Source organism: Styela clava, chromosome 15 (assembly GCF_964204865.1).
Source record: "Styela clava chromosome 15, kaStyClav1.hap1.2, whole genome shotgun sequence".
Taxonomy (NCBI): domain Eukaryota; kingdom Metazoa; phylum Chordata; class Ascidiacea; order Stolidobranchia; family Styelidae; genus Styela; species Styela clava.
In genome coordinates, this window is record NC_135264.1 from 18,440,567 (window position 1) to 18,460,259 (window position 19,693).

A 19,693-nucleotide genomic window follows, 5' to 3' on the forward strand; every position below is an offset into this window, starting at 1 on the left:
ATAACAATGGAAGGCCTCTCTTATAAGCGACAGGATTACTAAACTGCTGGCCGGTTACGGCTTTCTTTTACAATCAAGTCCATGCATCTGAAACAAATAACTGGCGAACTAATTCCTAATCTTAACTGGTAACCGGACATACGGCCATGGTACAACATATGACTACGCCGCCTTATCGATTTTCGTGTCCATAGAATAAATTAAGCGTCATACGAAGTTACGAATAACAATAATACTTGCGCGGTGTCGGGTATAACATAGTATTTGGTTTTGGCAAGGCCGGCCGTATGCCATCGCAACCTGAGTGTCGGCAGTGATAATTTGGGTGATATGTACACAGTATTTTACGGACTATAGAGCGGGCCGATCTGTAAGGCGCAACCGGTACAGTTACTTGTTTTGAATGTGGGCGATAAAGGGTGCCCCCGAAGTATATGTACCAAGATGATGTACAACCTGAACATAGTATGTTTACTTTACCAGGTTAGGGTTCGGGTTGTGTGTCATCTTGCTGAATATACTTCCGGACCGCCTATGAAGCACATGAACTGATAACCAAGGAGAAGCCTTAGTTCGCAATATGGTAAAGTCGTCTGACCGTCGCTGACCGGTTACGGCTTTCTTTTACAATCGAGTTCATGCATCTGAAACAACTAACTTGCTAACTAATTCCATAACCGACATGGACTGGTAACCAGACGAGAGGCCATGGTACGCAGTGATTATTTTGGTGATATATATAGACCGTATTTTACGGTCTGTACGGCCCAACCGGTAAAGGTACTTGTTTTGAATGTAGGCAATGAAGCACTACCTGAACCACGCATTAGGCGCACCTGCGTATAAGGCGTGCGATATATTTTTAAGAAAAAGTATTCATAGCGAGACGGTTTGGCATTAGCGCTGGACGATAGTACGGTTTTTTCTACAATTAAAATCATGCATCTGAAACAAATAACCGGCAAACTGTTCTCATACCGGATATGAAATGATAACCGATGAGAAAATCTTAGGCACCATATGATGAAGTCGTATTCTAGGCTTTCCTCATTGTGATAAATAAGAAAATCGTATTCATATTTTCTAATGCACTTCCTAAACCCATCCTATTTCATTTCATCAAATAATGTGCATAGCAAAATAACAAGTACTAAGATTAAATATATCTTTATCTAATGTGTGTGCTTATGAGCCTTAACATATGAGAGGGTTAGAAATGATTTGAAAATTTAAATTTACAGCGCAATCCGTATTCCCTAACTTGATAATTATGGAATTTGCTTTGGTTATTTGGATCTTTTGTACAAAGCCCCCGCCATCAACGTGCGATCTGAGGAAATCATCTCTGCCGCGTTTAAAAATACATATTTAGCCTAGAAATGAATTCAAAATTCGAATTTCAACTTAACCCTAACTGGATAATTACTCATTTTTTTAGCTTTAGCGGACCTTCGTACAAAAGATCCGATTTTATTTTTGTGTGCGATGGATTTTTTATAACTTCAGTAGTCAAACATTTCCGAACCGCGAAACAACCTTTTTAGCAATATATATAGAATCGCTTATACGACATTTATACGCCATTACATGGAATATCTGGGTAATACATAAGCATGGGATCGGCAGTTGGAAAGCATGACGGTGGGTTTTTATGATTATAAGCTGTTATTGTGATTATAAGTCTGTTTTACGTTCCATTTTTGGTACTCCCATATTGTGTGTGAACCAGGTTAGGGTTAGGCCATACTTTTATATTCTACGAGTTCGGGGACTGTCTATGTCAGGGCTACTCAACTATTTTTACCAAAGGCCGTTTAGGACCTTCAAAATTACTGGAGTCCGGACATTACAGAAAATTTACTTCATTAAATAAACGAAACTTCAAATGCAATATTAAATTAAATACAAAAGCAATGAATTGCTCGCAAATATGTACACAAATATCGCACATCGGTACCAGTACGACAAACTGTATAACTGTGTATTTAAATTGTATCAAACTCATCTAAAATATAGAACAATGCTTATGCTGCCAAATGGTCGAAAGGTCCGGATTCGGACCGCGGTCCGCCAGTTGAGTAGCCCTGGTCTATGTTAGCCAAGTAAATATACCTCTGCCCATGGGTTTCAGTCCCTTTACACAACTTGATGTAAAATAAGCGAACAAAATTAGTTACCTCCATATTGGTACACACACTTCAGAGCGCCCATATTGGTATACACTTTCGGAGCGCCCACATTGGTAAACACACTTTTTGAAGCGCCCATATTGGTACACACACTTCTGAAGCGCCCATATTGGTAAACACACTTTTTGAAGCGCCCATAATGGTACACACACTTCTGAAGCGCCCATTCTCAGCCATGATTTTTTCAAAGATTTTTTTTGAAACTTTATGGCAGAGATTCCCCGACTTTTCATTATAATTTTTACTTAATGGCGCCTGTATCAGACGCAGTTTTATGCAACAGGACTAGGATCGAGCATTTGGGTGTTCAAATGCTTCCCGTTATGATGACGTATTTTATACCAAAAAATATAATTCTGGGATTTGTTAACAAATTGATAATATTTACGGGGAATATATCCAATTTGCAATGCTTAATTAAAAATGATCTAGGCACGTCATAACGTGACAATATATCATTAAATGGGTTGTCTCGAAGTATGTGAACCAAGATGGCGGACACCGGAAGGCAATATGTGTACCAGGTTGGCCATAATTTTATTCCAAGTTCGGGGACTAGCCAAGTCACTTCCGTAGTATTTGTACCTGTAATTATGGCCTAACCCTAACCTGGTACACATACTGTGTCTGCCATCTTGGTTCACATACTTCGGAAGTTTCAATAAATGTTCGACGGTTTCCAAGCAAGTGTAGTCTCTTGGTTTAAAGTCCTTTGTGTGGAGCCAAATTATTAGGGAAAAACTCACGGCACACTCACACGAAAATAAATGCTGCCTTAAATAAAACCCAATTGTGTGATCGTTAATGTGTATTTTACGCTTTTTAAACTTTGTAAACATTTAGGCATAAAGAATAAATTTAAATGTCAATAACACTGGAAGTTTGCTTTTAGAGTGAGATCTGATGTAGGTAGACAAATTGTTCGCATAACTGATGATCACTCGAACTAGTATGCTATTCCATACTTTCGGCAGTATACTGTTCAATTTGCAAAACAGGGTTGTCCAGTTGCCGATAAAAACATTTTTGTTTTTAACTTCCAGATTGTAAGAAGTCATAATTTGTGCTTTTAGAACTGGAAAACAATCGCCCGTTTCGATGTTTTTCACGATTCTGTCACTCTCGGGACGCACTGATCAATCGTGCGGTCATGTTTGGGAACTAGTGAGGAACCTGAAGTTTATCGAGCATCGAACCAGAGCTGCAGGTGCCGAGCCTGTACTCCGGCTGGTGTGACGAAGCTTCTGTATCGCTCCCTGTCTTGTTCGATGATTGATTATTCTTCAGTCATTGTCTCGATCTGTTCTGGTGTATAGTCTGTAAAAATATTGCGACACATTTCACACTGATGTTCAAATAATATTATTTGCACTCGAGAAGGGTTGACTCCCTGTAATTCATTTATTAGCACTAGTTGGAATATTATATGACTACCTCACATATGCCAACTATATAGGGTGTCCATAAAGTCCATAAAAAATTTAAACTGCAAAGAAAATTTGTTTATCCATACCACATATTGTTTTGGCCCTCAATGATGTATTATATGAAGTAAAAATACCTAAACAATTACTGAATAAAAAGCAACAAACCCGGTTAGGATATACTGAGAACTGAATTCCTAACCAATTTGAAATTGTAAAGTGACTCTGAAAAGTGACACCCTGTATAATATTAAAGCATTCTAAAAACATGTAGCCTGTTACGTCATAGTAACAATTATCATCAGTTTTTGAGTCGACAATTCAATAATTTTGAGTAATAGTTACGTAACAGTCGCTCAAAATCGAACCGATAATAGGGATAGGATTGACATATTTAAATCGGGATTGAAATATTTAAATTAGGGGAGACGAAAGCCGGTGAGACGGCTATACATGGTAGCGGGCTATGCCATCTCGTCCAGATACCAGTTCATGTCAGTTATGGGAATAGTCGATCACCTACCTATTTTAGATGCATGAATTTGAATGCAGTACCGGTATTTCCACTTCATGCTGGGATGAAATAATTCTGTTAATTTTCGGGGCGCACTGAGCAATCGTGCGGCCTTGTTTGGGAACTAGTGAGTCACCCAGACGTTTATTCAATAGGGTAGGGTTAACTCCCTAGCATTAGTTTGAATACTATTTGATTACCCTACATACCCTGATCCCCGAAAACAAGAGAGGGCCTCATGTAAATTTTCTTACGAAAAATAACACTTGGGCTTATTCTTGGGAAATGTCTTATATTTTAATTTATCAAAAACAAAATGATAAAGTATAAAATTATGAGATTTTCAAATATGAAAAGCGCTATGCATTTTCTCAATAACTAGTGTTTATTCAAAATAACTGATGAACATAGATTATTCAAAAAATGACCAAACATTTAAAACGTGTTGGAGAGATGTTTTTCTTTCGACTAGGTCAAAAAAATTTGCGCTATCTACTAGGACACTAGGTCTTATATTAAGGGGAGTGCTGATATTGAAAGTATTTTTGAAAATCCATGCTAGGTTGTATTTCCGGGGAAACACGGTATGTAAATTGTATAATATTAGAACCATTCTAAAACATGTAACCTGTTACGTCATTATTAAAATTATCAGATTATGACTCACAATTTAGCAAATTCAAAGCAATAGTTACGTAACCATCGCTCAAAATCAAACCAAACATAGCGATAGAATTGGCATTTTTGAATGGGAGATGAGAGAGCAGATGAGGCGGCTATACTGCCTAAACATGTAGCAAGCCATGTCATCTCGTCTAATTACAAGTTCATGCCGGGTATAGGAATAGTCGATTACTTACTTATTTCAGATGCATAGACTTGTACGCATTCCCGGTATTTCCACTTTGTGCTTGGATGAGATTATTTCAATTCTTGGTAGCGGAGTCAGACTGTCAAAGTAGACCGCAACCTATCTGTAATCAAGTTTATAAGCCAAATCGGCTAAATCAGCTAGACTAAAGCGTGCAAATAGCATTTATCAAAGTCATTGAATGCAGTACCGGCAAACTTAAAGTTTTTGACGCTCAAAAACAGGGATTGCCTTAGGCAAGGTTGCCAGAAGTGAATGGAGTGACTGATTCTTCAAAGTCAACTTCGTCATCAGTGGAAGGGAGTAAATGAAGCTTAGTGCTTCTATCCAGCACTTTACGCAATGGATAGAAATGTTATATATAAATATGTATTTCTATTTCATAAGAGAATTTATATTTGACAAGGCCACGCACACTCACTCTGGGGTAAAAGAGAGGAATTTTCGCTTGTACTCTGCAATGGAATTTACATTTAAAACTGGCAACGTTACTTAGCTTATGTATAGCAGAAGATTAACGTCTAAAAAAACCATCGATATTCTTCAACGTCTTAGTGGCTCAGGGGTCAAAATCAAAGTCCCGCTAAATGAAGGACAAGGGTTCAGGCCCCAGGTATGGCGGTCCTTGTTGTGGGAGCTTACACTGCTTAAGTTGGTTATTCTGTAATTGCATTAGCTCTTATGGGAAAATAAATCTAGCGAAATAAGAAGGGCGAGCCCGAGGGCGACTAATTAAAGCAAGGCAGCGATAGGTGCGAAGGGACATAGCGATCTTAACTGTGCGAGCTTCCACTGCTATAGATGGCCTGTTATGTAAATGCATTAGGTCTTATGGGAGAATAAATCTAGTAAAATTAGAAGGCCGGGCTGAGAGGCGACATCTTGCGATTAAGAAAGTAAAGTTAGACGGCGATATAGGAGGTGAATGGACATAGTAATGAAAGGCCTCTCTTATAAGCGACAGGATTACTAAACTGCTGGCCGGTTACGGCTTTCTTTTACAATCAGGTCCTGACTATAGAGCGGGCCGATCTGTAAGGCGCAACCGGTACAGTTACTTGTTTTGAATGTAGGCAATAAAGGGTGCTCCCGAAGTATATATATACCAAGATGACGTACAACCTGAACATAGTATGTTTACCAGGTTAGGGTTCGGGTTGTGCGTCATCTTGGTGAATATACTTCCGGACCGCCTATGAAGCACATGAACTGATAACCAAGGAGAAGCCTGAGTTAGCAATATGATAAAGTCGTCTGACCGTCGCTGACCGGTTACGGCTTTCTTTTACAATCGAGTTCATGCATCTGAAATAACTAACTGATTAACTAATTCCATAAGGTAACCAGACGAGAGGTTATGGTACGCAGTGATTATTTTATTGATATATATATAGACCGTATTTTACGGTCTGTACGGCGCAACCGGTACAGGTACTTGTTTTGAATGTAGGCAATGGAGCACTACCTAAACCACGCATTAGGCACACCGGAGTATAAAACGCGCGATATATTTTCAAGAAAAAGTATTAATAGCGAGACGGTTTGACATTAGCGCTGGACGATAGTACGGTTTTCTCTACAATTAAAATCATGCATCTGAAACAAATAACCGGCAAACTATTCTCATACCGGATATGAACTGATAACCGATGAGAAAATCTTAGGCACCATATGGTGAAGTCGTATTCTAGGCTTTCCTCATTGTGATAAATAAGAAAATCGTATCCATATTTTCTAATGCATTTCCTAAATCCATCCTATTTCATTTTCCTAAGCTTATCAAATAATGTGCATAGCAAAATAACAAGTACTAAGATTAAATATATCTTTATCTAATGTGTGTGCTTATGAGCCTTAACATATGAGAGGGTTAGAAATGATTTGAAAATTTGAATTTACAGCGCAATCCGTATTCCCTAACTTGATAATTATGGAATTTTCTTTGGTTACTTGGATCTTTTGTACGAAGCCCCCGCCATCAACGTGCGATCTGAGGAAATCATCTCTGCCGCCTTTAAAAATACATATTTAGCCTAGAAATGAATTCAAAATTCGAATTTCAACTTAACCCTAACTGGATAATTACTCATTTTTTTAGCTTTAGCGAACCTTCGTACAAAAGATCTGATTTTATTTTTGTGTGCGATGGATTTTTTATAACTTCAGTAGTCAAACATTTCCGAACCGCGAAACAACCTTTTTAGCAATATATATAGAATCGCTTATACGACATTTATACGCCATTACATGGAATATCTGGGTAATACATAAGCAGTTGGAAAGCATGACGGTGGGTTTTTATGATTATAAGCTGTTATTGTGATTATAAGTCTGTTTTACGTTCCATTTTTGGTACTCCCATATTGTGTGTGAACCAGGTTAGGGTTAGGCCATACTTTTATATTCTACGAGTTCGGGGACTGTCTATGTCAGGGCTACTCAACTATTTTTACCAAAGGCCGTTTAGGACCTTCAAAATTACTGGAGTCCGGACATTACAGAAAATTTACTTCATTAAATAAATGAAACTTCAAATGCAATATTAAATTAAATACAAGAGCAATGAATGGCTCGCAAATATGTACACAAATATCGCACATCGGTACCAGTACGACAAACTGTATAACTGTGTATATAAATTGTATCAAACTCATCGAAACTATAGAACAATGCTTATGCTGCCAAAATAGCAGACGCGGTCCAAATTAAATGGTCGAAAGGTCCGGATTCGGAACGCGGTCCGACAGTTGAGTAGCCCTGGTCTATGTTAGCCAAGTAAATATACCTCTGCCCATGGGTTTCAGTCCCTTTACACAACTTGATGTAAAATAAGCGAACAAAATTACTTATACCTCTATATTGGTACACACACTTCAGGAGCGCCCATATTGGTATACACTTCTGGAGCGCCCATATTGGTAAACACACTTTTTGAAGCGCCCATATTGGTACACACACTTCTGAAGCGCCCATTCTCAGCCATGATTTTTTCAAAGATTTTTTTTTGAAACTTTATGGCAGAGAAATTTAGAGCTCGACCGATATATCGGCCAACCGATATATCGGGCCGATATTGCGTGTTTGCCGATATATCATATCGGCCCAACCGGCCGATATATCTGGCCGATATATATCAGTGTTAGTCGCTTTTCCACGTTCTAAAAAATGAGTATTTTTGCCCGGGAAATATCTGCGGGCGAGCGTTTTCTTTTTTTCGCTTCTCTCATTTTGCCTTTCAGTGAACAGAGTTCTCTTCTATATTTCTCTCTCTCTTTTATCTCTTCGTGCGGCGCAAAATCCTCGCCTTCGAATATCTTGCTATCGAATAAACTAGGCTTGCACGTAACCGACAAAAATCAATTCTGTAATTACGGCAAAATTGATTACGTAATGACCCCGTAATTGCGATATTTTTTCACACATTTAAACCTATCATAAAAACCATTTGAATCCACTTCTTTTCCGAACGGGACATCGAAATTGGTTTTCATATTACCGACAGTACTACACGCCGGCGACAGATGTTAAAGACAAATACCAAGGAGTGAATTCAAATTAAATTTATTCTGATTTTTATCTTTTGTGTTGGCTGTGATTTTCCGTTATCATCTTCGCAAATTAACCGTCCCAATTTTATGCGATCAATTTTATCATTACCGACACTGGTATACGGATATTTATGAAACGATAGTTGGCTTTTTTAAAATCGACTTTCGTATTGAATAAAAATTTCGGGTTTCTAAGTTATTAATCAACGACAAGCGCATTCTCTCGTTTGATTATACCTGCGCTTGCCTCGCGACGAAGACTTGTTATTGCTACGTTTTTTACATTATCCGACTTTGCTACCTAGTTAGCATTTTATAATAATTATTGATGCTGAATTATTGACGATATTCCGATTACCAAGCTTCATTTTATATCAAATTATTTCGCGGCCTAAATGTTATAACATTATTTGCGATAAATTTAGATCAAATATTAATTATTTAGCCGGCGATAAATTCTTACCCGTAACTCGTTGTAAATGAATGCTAATAAATTCTATTTTGTTTTTTAATGCGCCGTGATTTGTATTAATAAAAGTGATTGAGTCGGGAAAAGAAAGTAGCCTTCTCTCCTTTTGGGGGCCCATAGCGGAGGTAAAATTCGTTTCATGTCTGTTTCACGGAGAGAAAGAAATACGCCTTCCTAAATTACAATCAACTATCACACATTCTTATTTATCATTATCAGCGCCGAATAAAAAAGATACCAAATCGTGAAGACAAAAAAGCCTGTCGGTGTTAATTGCGTTACGGTGATAACGCTCATAATAATATCGTTTTGACCGTGAAACCAAACGCTCAAACGGGGTGGCAACGCGTCATGCCTTCCCCCACCTGCGTAACAAGAGAAAGAAAAACGGAGCGAATACCGTAACTGTAACTTCTTCTACTTGTTAAACCTTCATTTTTACAATCGACGGAATTGACTGCTTTGAAGGAGTACGTTTCAAACGCGAAAGCGCTCGACCAATAATTACGACTTTACGTAATTTGTAACTCTAAATAATTACGTAATTCCGTAAATCACGTGCAAGCCTACTCCCCACCTACTACTGTATGGATTAAAATGGACTTTCAGAACCTTTTTACTGACTGCTTTTTTTCTTTTGTGCTTGGTTTTTTCAAACATTGCCTTCTGTGTGTGTTCTTATTATTTGCTGTGAAACTTTTATTAATGATGCAAGCACTGTGTAGGACTGCTTTATTTTTCAACATAAACTTTTGATTGACTGAAACTGAATTTTTCTTACTAGTATTCACTGCGGGTTCAGGTTGTAGATATCGGTATGTCGATATCGGTTATCGGTCACTAGTTGGCCGATATATCGTTATCGGTATCGGTGCCAAAAAGTGATATCGGTCGAGCTCTAGGCCAGAGATTCCCCGACTTTTCATTATAATTTTATTTAATGGCGCCTGTATCAGACGAAGTTTTATGCAACAGGACTAGGATCGAGCAATTGGATGTTCAAAGGCTTCCCGTTATGATGACGTATTTTATACCAAAAAATATAATTCTGGGATTTGTTAACAAATTGATAATATTTACGGGGAATATATCCAATTCTTTGCAATGCTTAATTAAAAATGATCTAGGCACATCATAACGTGACAATATATCATTAAATGGGTCGTCCCGAAGTATGTGAACCAAGATGGCGGACACCGGAAGGCAGTATGTGTACCAGGTTGGCCATAATTTTATTCCAAGTTCGGGGACTAGAAAAGTCACTTCCGTAGTATTTGTACCTGTAATTATGGCCTAACCCTAATCTGGTACACATACTGTGTCTGCCATCTTGGTTCACATACTTCGGGAGTTTCAATAAATGTTCGACGGTTTCCAAGCAAGTGTAGTCTCTTGGTTTAAAGTCCTTCGTACGGCGCTAAATTATTAGAGAAAAACTCACGGCACACTCACACGAAAATAAATGCTGCCTTAAATAAAACCCAATTTTGTGATCGTTAATGTGTATTTTACGCTTTTTAAAGTTTGTAAACATTTAGGCATAAAGGATAAATTGCAATGTCAATAACACTGGAAGTTTGCTTTTAGAGTGAGATCTGATGTAGGTAGACAAATTGTTCGCATAACTGATGATCACTCGAACTATTATGCTATTTCATACTTTCGGCAGTATACTGTTCAATTTGCGAAACAGGGTTGTCCAGTTGCCGATAAAAACATTTTAGTTTTCAACTTCCAGATTGTGAGAAGCCATAATTTGTGCTTTAAGACTGGAAAACAATCGCCCGTTTTGATGTTTTTCACAATTCTGACACTTTTCGGGACGCACTGAGCAATCGTCCGGCTATGGTTGGGAACTAGTGAGGAACCTGAAGTTTATCGAGCATCGTCCCAGAGCTGCAGGTGCCGAGCCTGTACTCCGGCTGGTGTGAAGAAGCTTCTGTATCGCTCCCTGTTTTGTTCGATGATTGATTATTCTGCAGTCATTGTCTCGATCTGTTCTGGTGTATAGTCTGTAAAAATATTGCGACACATTTCACGCTGATGTTCAAATAATATTATTTGCACTCGAGAAGGGTTAACTCCCTGTAATTCATTTATTAGCACTAGTTGGAATATTATATGACTACCTCATATATGCCAACTATATAGGGTGTCCATGAAGTCCATAAAAAAATTTAAACTGCAAAGAAAATTTATTTATCCATACCACATATTGTTTTGGCCCTCACAGATGTATTATATGAAGTAAAAATACCTAAACAATTACTGAATAAAAAACAACAAACCCGGTTAGGATATACTGAGAACTGAATTCCTAACCAATTTGAAATTGTAAAGTGACTTTGAAAAGTGACACCCTGTATAATATTAAAGCATTCTAAAAACATGTAGCCTGTTACGTCACTGTAACAATTATCATCAGTTTATGAGTCGACAATTCAATAAGTTTGAGTAATAGTTACGTAACAGTCGCTCAAAATCGAACCGATAATAGGGATAGGATTGACATATTTAAATCGGGATTGAAATATTTAAATTAGGAGAGACGAAAGCCGGTGAGAGGGCTATACATGGTAGCGGGCTATGCCATCTCGTCCAATTACGGGTTCATGTCAGTTATGGGAATAGTCGATCACCTACCTATTTTAGATGCATGAATTTGAATGCAGTACCGGTATTTCCAGTTCATGCTGGGATGAAATAAATCTGGTAATTTTCGGGGCGCACTGAGCAATCGTGCGACCCTGTTTGGGAACTAGTGAGTAACCCAGACGTTTATCCAGTAGGGTAGGGTTAACTCCCTAGCATTAGTTTGAATATTATTTGATTACCCTACATACCCTAATCTCCTAAAACAAGACAGGGCCCTATGTCAATTTTCTTACGAAAAATAACACTTGGGCTTATTCTTGGGAAATGTTTTATATTTTAATTTATCAAAAACAATATTATGAGGTATAAAATCATGAGATTCTCAAATATACAAAATATGAAAAACGATATCCATTTTCTTAATAACTCGTTTTTATTCAAAATAACTGATAAACATAGATTATTCAAAAAATGACTAAACATTTGAAACGTGTTGGAGAGATGTTTTTCTTTCGACTAGGTCGAAAAAATTTTGCGCTATCGACTAGGACACTATGTCTTGTATTAAGGGGAGTGCTTATATTGAAAGTATTTTTGAAAATCCGTGCTAGGTTGTATTTCCGGGGAAACACGGCATGTAAATTGTATAATATTAGAACCATTCTAAAACATGTAACCTGTTACGTCATTATTAAAATTATCAGATTATGACTCGCCATTTAGCAAATTCAAAGCAATAGTTACGTAACCATCGCTCAAAATCAAACCAAACATAGCGATAGAATTGGCATTTTTGAATGGGAGATGAGAGAGCCGATGAGGCGGCTATACTGCCTATACATGTAGCAAGCCATGTCATCTCGTCTAATTACAAGTTCATGCCGGGTATAGGAATAGTCGATTACTTACTTATTTCAGATGCATATACTTGAACGCATTCCCGGTATTTCCACTTTGTGCTTGGATGAGATTATTTCAATTCTTGGTAGCGGAGTCAGACTGTCAAAGTAGACCGCAACCTATCTGTAATCAAGTTTATAAGCCAAATCGGCTAAATCAGCTAGACTAAAGCGTGCAAATAGCATTTATCAAAGCCATTGAATGCAGTGCCGGCAAACTTAAAAGTTTTTGACGCTCAAAAACAGGGATTGCCTTAGGCAAGGTTGCCAGAAGTGAATGGAGTGACTGATTCTTCAAAGTCAACTCCGTCATCAGTGGAAGGGAGTAAATGAAGCTTAGTGCTTCTATCCAGCACTTTACGCAATGAATAGAAATGTTATATATAAATATGTATTTCTATTTCATAAGAGAATTTATATTTGACAAGGCCACGCACACTCACTCTGGGGTAAAAAAAAAGGAATTTTCGCTTGTACTCTGCAATGGAATTTACATTTGAAACTGGCAACCTTACTTAGCTCATGTGTAGCAGAAGATTAACATCTAAAAAAACCATCGATATTCTTCAACCTCTTAGTGGCTCAGGGGTCAAAATCAAAGTCCCGCTAAATGAAGGACAAGGGTTCAGGCCCCAGGTATGGCGGTCCTTGTTGTGGGAGCTTACACTGCTTTGAGTTGGTTATTCTGCAATTGCATTAGCTCTTATGGGAAAATAAATCTAGCGAAATAAGAAGGGCGAGCCCGAGGGCGATTAATTAAAGTAAGGCAGCGATAGGTGCGAAGGGACATAGCGATCTTAACTGTGCGAGCTTCCACTGCTATAGATGGCCTGTAATGTAAATGCATTAGGTCTTATGGGAGAATAAATCTAGTGAAATTAGGAGGCCGGGCTGAGAGGCGACATCTTGCGATTAAGAAAGTAAAGTTAGACGGCGATATAGGAGGTGAAATGACATAACAATGGAATGCCGCTCTTATGAGCGACAGGATTACTAAACTGCTGGCCGGTTACGGCTTTCTTTTACAATCAAGTCCATGCATCTGAAACAAATAACTGGCGAACTAATTTTTAATCTTAACTGGTAACCTGACATACGGTCATGGTACACCATATGACTACGCCGCCTTATCGATTTTCGTGTACATAGGATAAATTGAGCGCCATGCGAAGTTACGAATAACAATAATACTTGCGCGGTGTCGGGTATAACATAGTATTTGGCTTTGGCGAGGCCGGCCGTATGCCATCGCAACCTGAGTGTCGACAGTGTTAATTTGGGTGATATGTACAACGTATTTTACGGACTATAGAGCGGGCCGATCTGTAAGACGCAACCGGTATTTGTTTTGAATGCAGGCAATAAAGGGTGCCCCCGAAGTATATGTACCAAGATGACGTGCAACCTGAACATATCAAAAACAAAATTATAGAATGATGAGATTTTCAAATAGCGCTAGAAGGAAATACTGAAAACAATTATATTTGCGGGGTGTCGGGTATTATATAGTATTAGTTTTTGGCAGGGCCAATGCCATCGAAATCTCATTGCCAACAGTGATTATTTTGGTGATATATATTCCGTGTTTTACAAACTATAAACCGGACCGGTCTGTAAAACGCAACCGGTACAATTACTTGTTCTGAGTAAGGATGCTAAGTATGACTACTTACTAGTATACGATTCTTATCTGATTCCTAAATTTTCGATTCCGAATCTCGATTCCTGGACATATTTTACCAAGAAAACTTACCCACTAAGCAATACCATATAAAATCAAACAAGAGAGCTATGCTCAAATATATGGACGGAAAAAAGCCAAAACTAAGTGGTATGGGTATCCAATCTGTCACAGGAGACAAAATCGCACAAAAAAAGAACCTAAATAAATAAGTACACGTAAAAACCTCCTAGCGAAATATATATATAGTGAAGTTTGCGTCGTCGTAGCAACTCAACTTAGCAGTAAGGCAGTTTATACATATATGTGAAGGAATTGCCACAAAACGTTACGCATCGTTAGCAATCCAAGTTTCAACCTCGAGAATCGATTGCAATGCATCAGAATCGATTCCGCGAAGAATCGATTCTGTATTCGAATCCGGACTCGATTCCGCCATCCCTAGTTCTGAGTGTCGCCAATAAAGCACTTCCATTAGACACAACGGCTTATAAGGCGCTTATCTTATTCAATTTTCCTCATGCATTTTCCTAAAACCCATCATATCCTATTTCATTTTCCCAAGCTCAGCAAATAACTAATGTGCATAACGAAATAACACGCACTAAGATTGGGTATAATTTATTCTAATGACTAAGCCTATAAACCTTTACATGCAGGGTCAATCTCGCCTTCTCCAGTTTCCCAGGACAACAACAAAACCAACATTGATGATGCCACGGAAAAAGTCGACGGACCAATTGATGATGTCAGAGATAAGTTTGATGATACTTTTTCAAATGATAGTGAGGTCATAAAGAGTGACACTGGGACTGTCATCTTCGTTTCTCCGGCTCCAGGTAATATTTGGTAATTTTGGGCCAGAAGCGAACTCATGGGTACTTCAGTAGTGTGTGTACCAGGTTAGGAATAGGACCTAATTTCTTTCTGATTTTAGTTCTATTACGAGTTCGGCGACTGTCTGTGTTAGCCAAGTGAATATACCCCGTGTCCATAGGTTTCAAATCATTCACACAGCTTGATGTGAAACAGGCGAACGAAATTACAACCCATGCATTGCTTCACTAAAGTTTTGATTTTGTCGTAGGGTTGTTAGGGAGTTACGGGTTGTTATTTTTGTGAAAATATTGCCTTTGTTCGGAAATTATAAATCAGTCAATTTTTAGTACTTCAAGGTAGGATACCGTACTAGAAGGGACTGAGTGCAATCTGTGTTCCCAACTTAACCATAACTGGATAATTATGATTTTTTTTGAGTATTTTCGGGGTGTTTTTTTTTGTCGGGGATTTATACAAGTTTCGAGTTTATCTCTGTGTTAGTGCAATGGACTGTTTATAACTTCAGTAGTCAAACATTTCTGAACCGTCTGAACGACCTCTATGTCGCAGGCTTGTTTGCTGGTGTAAGTTAATTAATAGCCAGACTCAATATATTCGCAGAGTGTTTGTATAGTGGTTTTAATTTGATATGACGTGTTGGTTATTAAGTCGTGAGTATTTGTCGGTAGCACGTGTAGGTGAATAAGATGAGATCGATCTTGGGAGAGCGGAAGAGTTATGGGACGATTAGATCGTCTGCTATAATGTAAGAATGTTGCAGTAAGAGTATGGAGGACCAATTTCTGTGATTCATGGGCCCTATGCTGCCTCGTATTAATGAGTGTTATCTGTCATTTTTTGCCGTGATTAGGATTTTAGCAACGTTCGGGTTTTTCAGAATTTATATTTTGTATATTCTGATCTTTTATTTATCCCCTTTCAGGTTACATAACTCAAATAGTCAGTACTTTAAATATTTATTACCCATTAACGGTTCTGCTGAATAATCCATCACCGCGATGTAAGTATTGGCAGTATTGGCTTGCAATTAACGTACGAGAGCGGTCCCCAAACTTTCCAAATTCATTACGCATTCAAAAATGTTGCCATGCTATTCAAATGCTAGAATTTAGTGTTTTTCAAACTTCCATGATCCATGGCACCCGTCCAAAGCAGTGGTTCTCAACTTTTTGGGCCGCGCCCCCTTTTCAGAATTTTTCTCAAGTCTCACGTCACACCTAAAAATAACTAGCTAACGATAAGCTACAAATAACAGATAGTTAGGCAAAAGTATGTTTTATTTAAAATTAAACACGTCGAAAATACGTGGATGGAACGTAAGTAATGAAATAACTGTAAATATCCAAAATAAGGCGGGCAAGATCAAATCTGACGAATATTTTTATTTTAAATTTGCTTCACGCCCCCTCAAAAAATTGTCCGCGCACCACCGTCAATTCACTTTAAATTAATGTAGTCAAGGCGAATGGTCGCCCCTAATTTTGCTAAAAGATCGATCCCCTGTATTTCCGTGCAAGTGTGCGACACCTTGACTTCAAGCAAATTTAAAAAAAAAATACTCATTCTGTTTTCTCAAACCACAGAGCCGAACAAGATGACGAACGGGAGCAAGAAACCGAAGAAACGGGCGCCTCTTCCGCCTGCGAATGCTCCTGTAACCAACCCGAACAATCGAACCAGCACCAAGGATAAAGTGACAAAGCTACCGTCAAATTATCAAATATTCCGAACTCATCCGAGTCCAAAACCGCTTAAGGTTAGTGGGATCATTCTGAAGTTATAGAATGTAGAATAGTATACAGTGGCGTATATTGGGTATGGTGGCCACGGATCGTGTCTTGGGCCAGTTAGGACAAGGGCAAAGAAGGCAGAATGTTTCAATCGTAAAATGTTTCAAAAAAATCATTTTAACCTGGAAGTAACTGAAACTCGTATTTTTACTTATATAATAACGCACGGTATTTGAGTTTTGTGGTCAAATTTATTGTCACATATATACAGCATTCGAAATAAGAAGTAATAGAATATTTATAATAAATACAATATATATAATATTCAATCATATATATCTAAGTTATGTTTAACACAACTACGTTAATTTTCGGTTTGCACTTAGCAAATCGCGGCGGAGCTCTATTTGAGGACCGCTGGGGTATCTTATTTAAAGAAATTAGAATTCGCCGTATTTGTATCATAACTCTATTCTTGGAAGAACACCTTATTAATTTTTTAGCAATGTTTTAATAGCTTTTTATCTATGTTGTGTTTTTATTGTAGCTATACATCTACTTACCACGTCAGAAAGGCGCGATGATATATATCGCTCGAGTCTTTTTTCTTTCTTTTTTTAAAATGCGCGACTACTGGGCATACCACGTTGTCTTGCCTTGACATATTTATTGTTGTTGTTTTTCAAATAGCATATACAGTTCGACTTTTTGTTATTATTAAAAACTGATTATGGAATCAGGAGAGCAAACAAAACCTTACATAACGTACGTACGTATAAAACGTACAGAATGTATATCAATTACGTTTTCAGTATGGTGAAAAAATAAACTACTGATTAGATTACTGATATTCGCTACGTCGACATTATTTCGCGATATCCTCATTCACTTTCATTAGTCGCCGCAAGATGGTTTGTGTAGCCGTACCGCTTATGACTATTGTCGATGAGTGCAGAGCTGAAATGAACGCTATGGCGCGAAATTCGGATAGTTCACGAAACACTGAGGAAATGGATTTATCTTGCTCCAAATTAAACAGTTTCATAGTTACTAATTCTTATACTATATACCAGTGGTTCCCAAAGACAGCCTATATTGGGCTCGGATTAGTTAGTTAGTACGGTATATGCTTTCAGATGTACTGGATGTATGAAAATGGCCTCTGCATGACCAATGTCAGAATGTAGAATTGAAAAAATATATATATTTCGGTTTAAACACGTCAGAATGAGAAGTTGAGATATCATTTCAGAGTAAATAACTAAAGTATAAAACAACAGTATGCAATTCAATATGGACTTGCTGTACTCATTTTGTACTGGCTCGGCGGTGTGGCGCATCGTGCTAAGCGTTAGGAATACGCTCGCCACGCATCTCTGATTACTCTTCGTGGGTTCACAGTTTCGAATCCCATGTGAGGATGATCATGTGCGAGATGATTGCTGGACTCCTCGCCGCCACAAGGTGGTTCACGTAACCGCTGGTCGGTTAAGGCTTCCTCCACCATCACTGCATCAAGTCCATGCTTCCGAAAACAAATAACAGGCTAACTAATCCCATACCCGACATGGACTGGTTCGCCATATGATTAAGCCGTCTTTTAGGCTTATCTCTCCCCCGGAATAAATATTCAAATCCTATCCTTTCCGGTGAAGATGAATTGGATATCCAGGTCCCCTCGACACATCTAGGCTATTTTTAATAGTCATTGTTTGATTATTTTATTTTTTCTGTATTTTGTATTACTATTGAACTTAATCATGAACTATTGAACTTAATCATGAGTGTGGCTGCTTGATAACTAGGCAAGTACAGATCTATCTTAGACAGATAGGACTGTAGGATGTGATATATTTTTTTGAACTCAGCCATGTTGCAAAAAATTTCAGTCCACAGGACAAACATACTGGATGAAAAATTCAGGATGTATTTAATAATTTACATTTTGAATACAGATTGTTAATGTAGTCAAAATAAATGTAGTAAAATGTCAAAATTCAAAATCCTTTACACTCATCAGAAGACGAAGAAACGTAAAGTATGGCAAGATGGCACTCTAACGCTATCTAGTGACAATAAAACTGGGACATTAAAGAATGACGAACAGAATATCATTGGTTCTGTTTGGATAAAAAAGCCTGTGAACGTCGGGGATGATTTAGAGTCGCCAAAATATTTAATTCAAATTGATGAAATATGCACGACAACAGCAGAGAACAACAATGTGTCACTTAAACTAGATTCCCCAGATTCAACTGTTAATTTGGAGGATAATGTGGTGAAACAGAAACGGCCACAATTTAGACGTAACGGGTTAAAGAAAAAGTCGATAAAAGTTGGTACAAATGTTTCAACTGACATCCCAGACTCGGGAGAGGCGTTCATGTCCGAAGTTCCTAAGAAAAAGAAAAAATTCAGCGTTCCGAGGAGAGTTGGTGCTTCTGCGCATGAGTGTGACTCGACGAGTTTTGGAGAGCCACCACTAGATGGTGATGATGAGTATGGGGACTTACAATGTGTTGTCGTACAGCAAGATGAGAATGGAATTTGGCATACTGTCGCACACAATCAATCGACTGGAAATTCAGACCTGAACTCAACAAATCAAACACTAAATGGTAAACATAGCGAACAACTGACTGAAAGATCTTCGAAAAAGCAGCAAACAATAAACAAACCCACAAAATCTGATGCAATTCTTGGTGCGGAATGCAATTCCGGTAAAAACCAGAAAGAAGTAAAGCTAATTGAAGAAAAACATTCGTCTCTGCACCATGGGGATAAAACGGATTCGAAACCTCCCACTGATGGTCATTCACAGCCAATTAGGACTGCAAAAGATATTCTTGAGATCTTGAAAAAGGCAAAAAATAAATCTGCACCAAATTCCCTTCTTAAAACTGAAATTTTTAACGATAAAACTGAAATTTTGA

General features: G+C 38.1%; 1 protein-coding gene across 1 annotated transcript in view; it reads left to right on the plus strand.

Moving 5' to 3' along the window:
* The window catches only part of LOC120334036 (unconventional myosin-Ic-like), a 64,486-nt gene that overhangs the window by 9,483 nt on the left and 35,310 nt on the right, over positions 1–19,693 (plus strand). The window contains exons 2-3 of the mRNA XM_039401481.2: positions 14,850–15,029; positions 16,614–16,786. Of these exons, the coding sequence (XP_039257415.2) occupies positions 14,850–15,029; positions 16,614–16,786 (353 nt within the window). The remainder of the gene's footprint in view (positions 1–14,849; positions 15,030–16,613; positions 16,787–19,693) is intronic.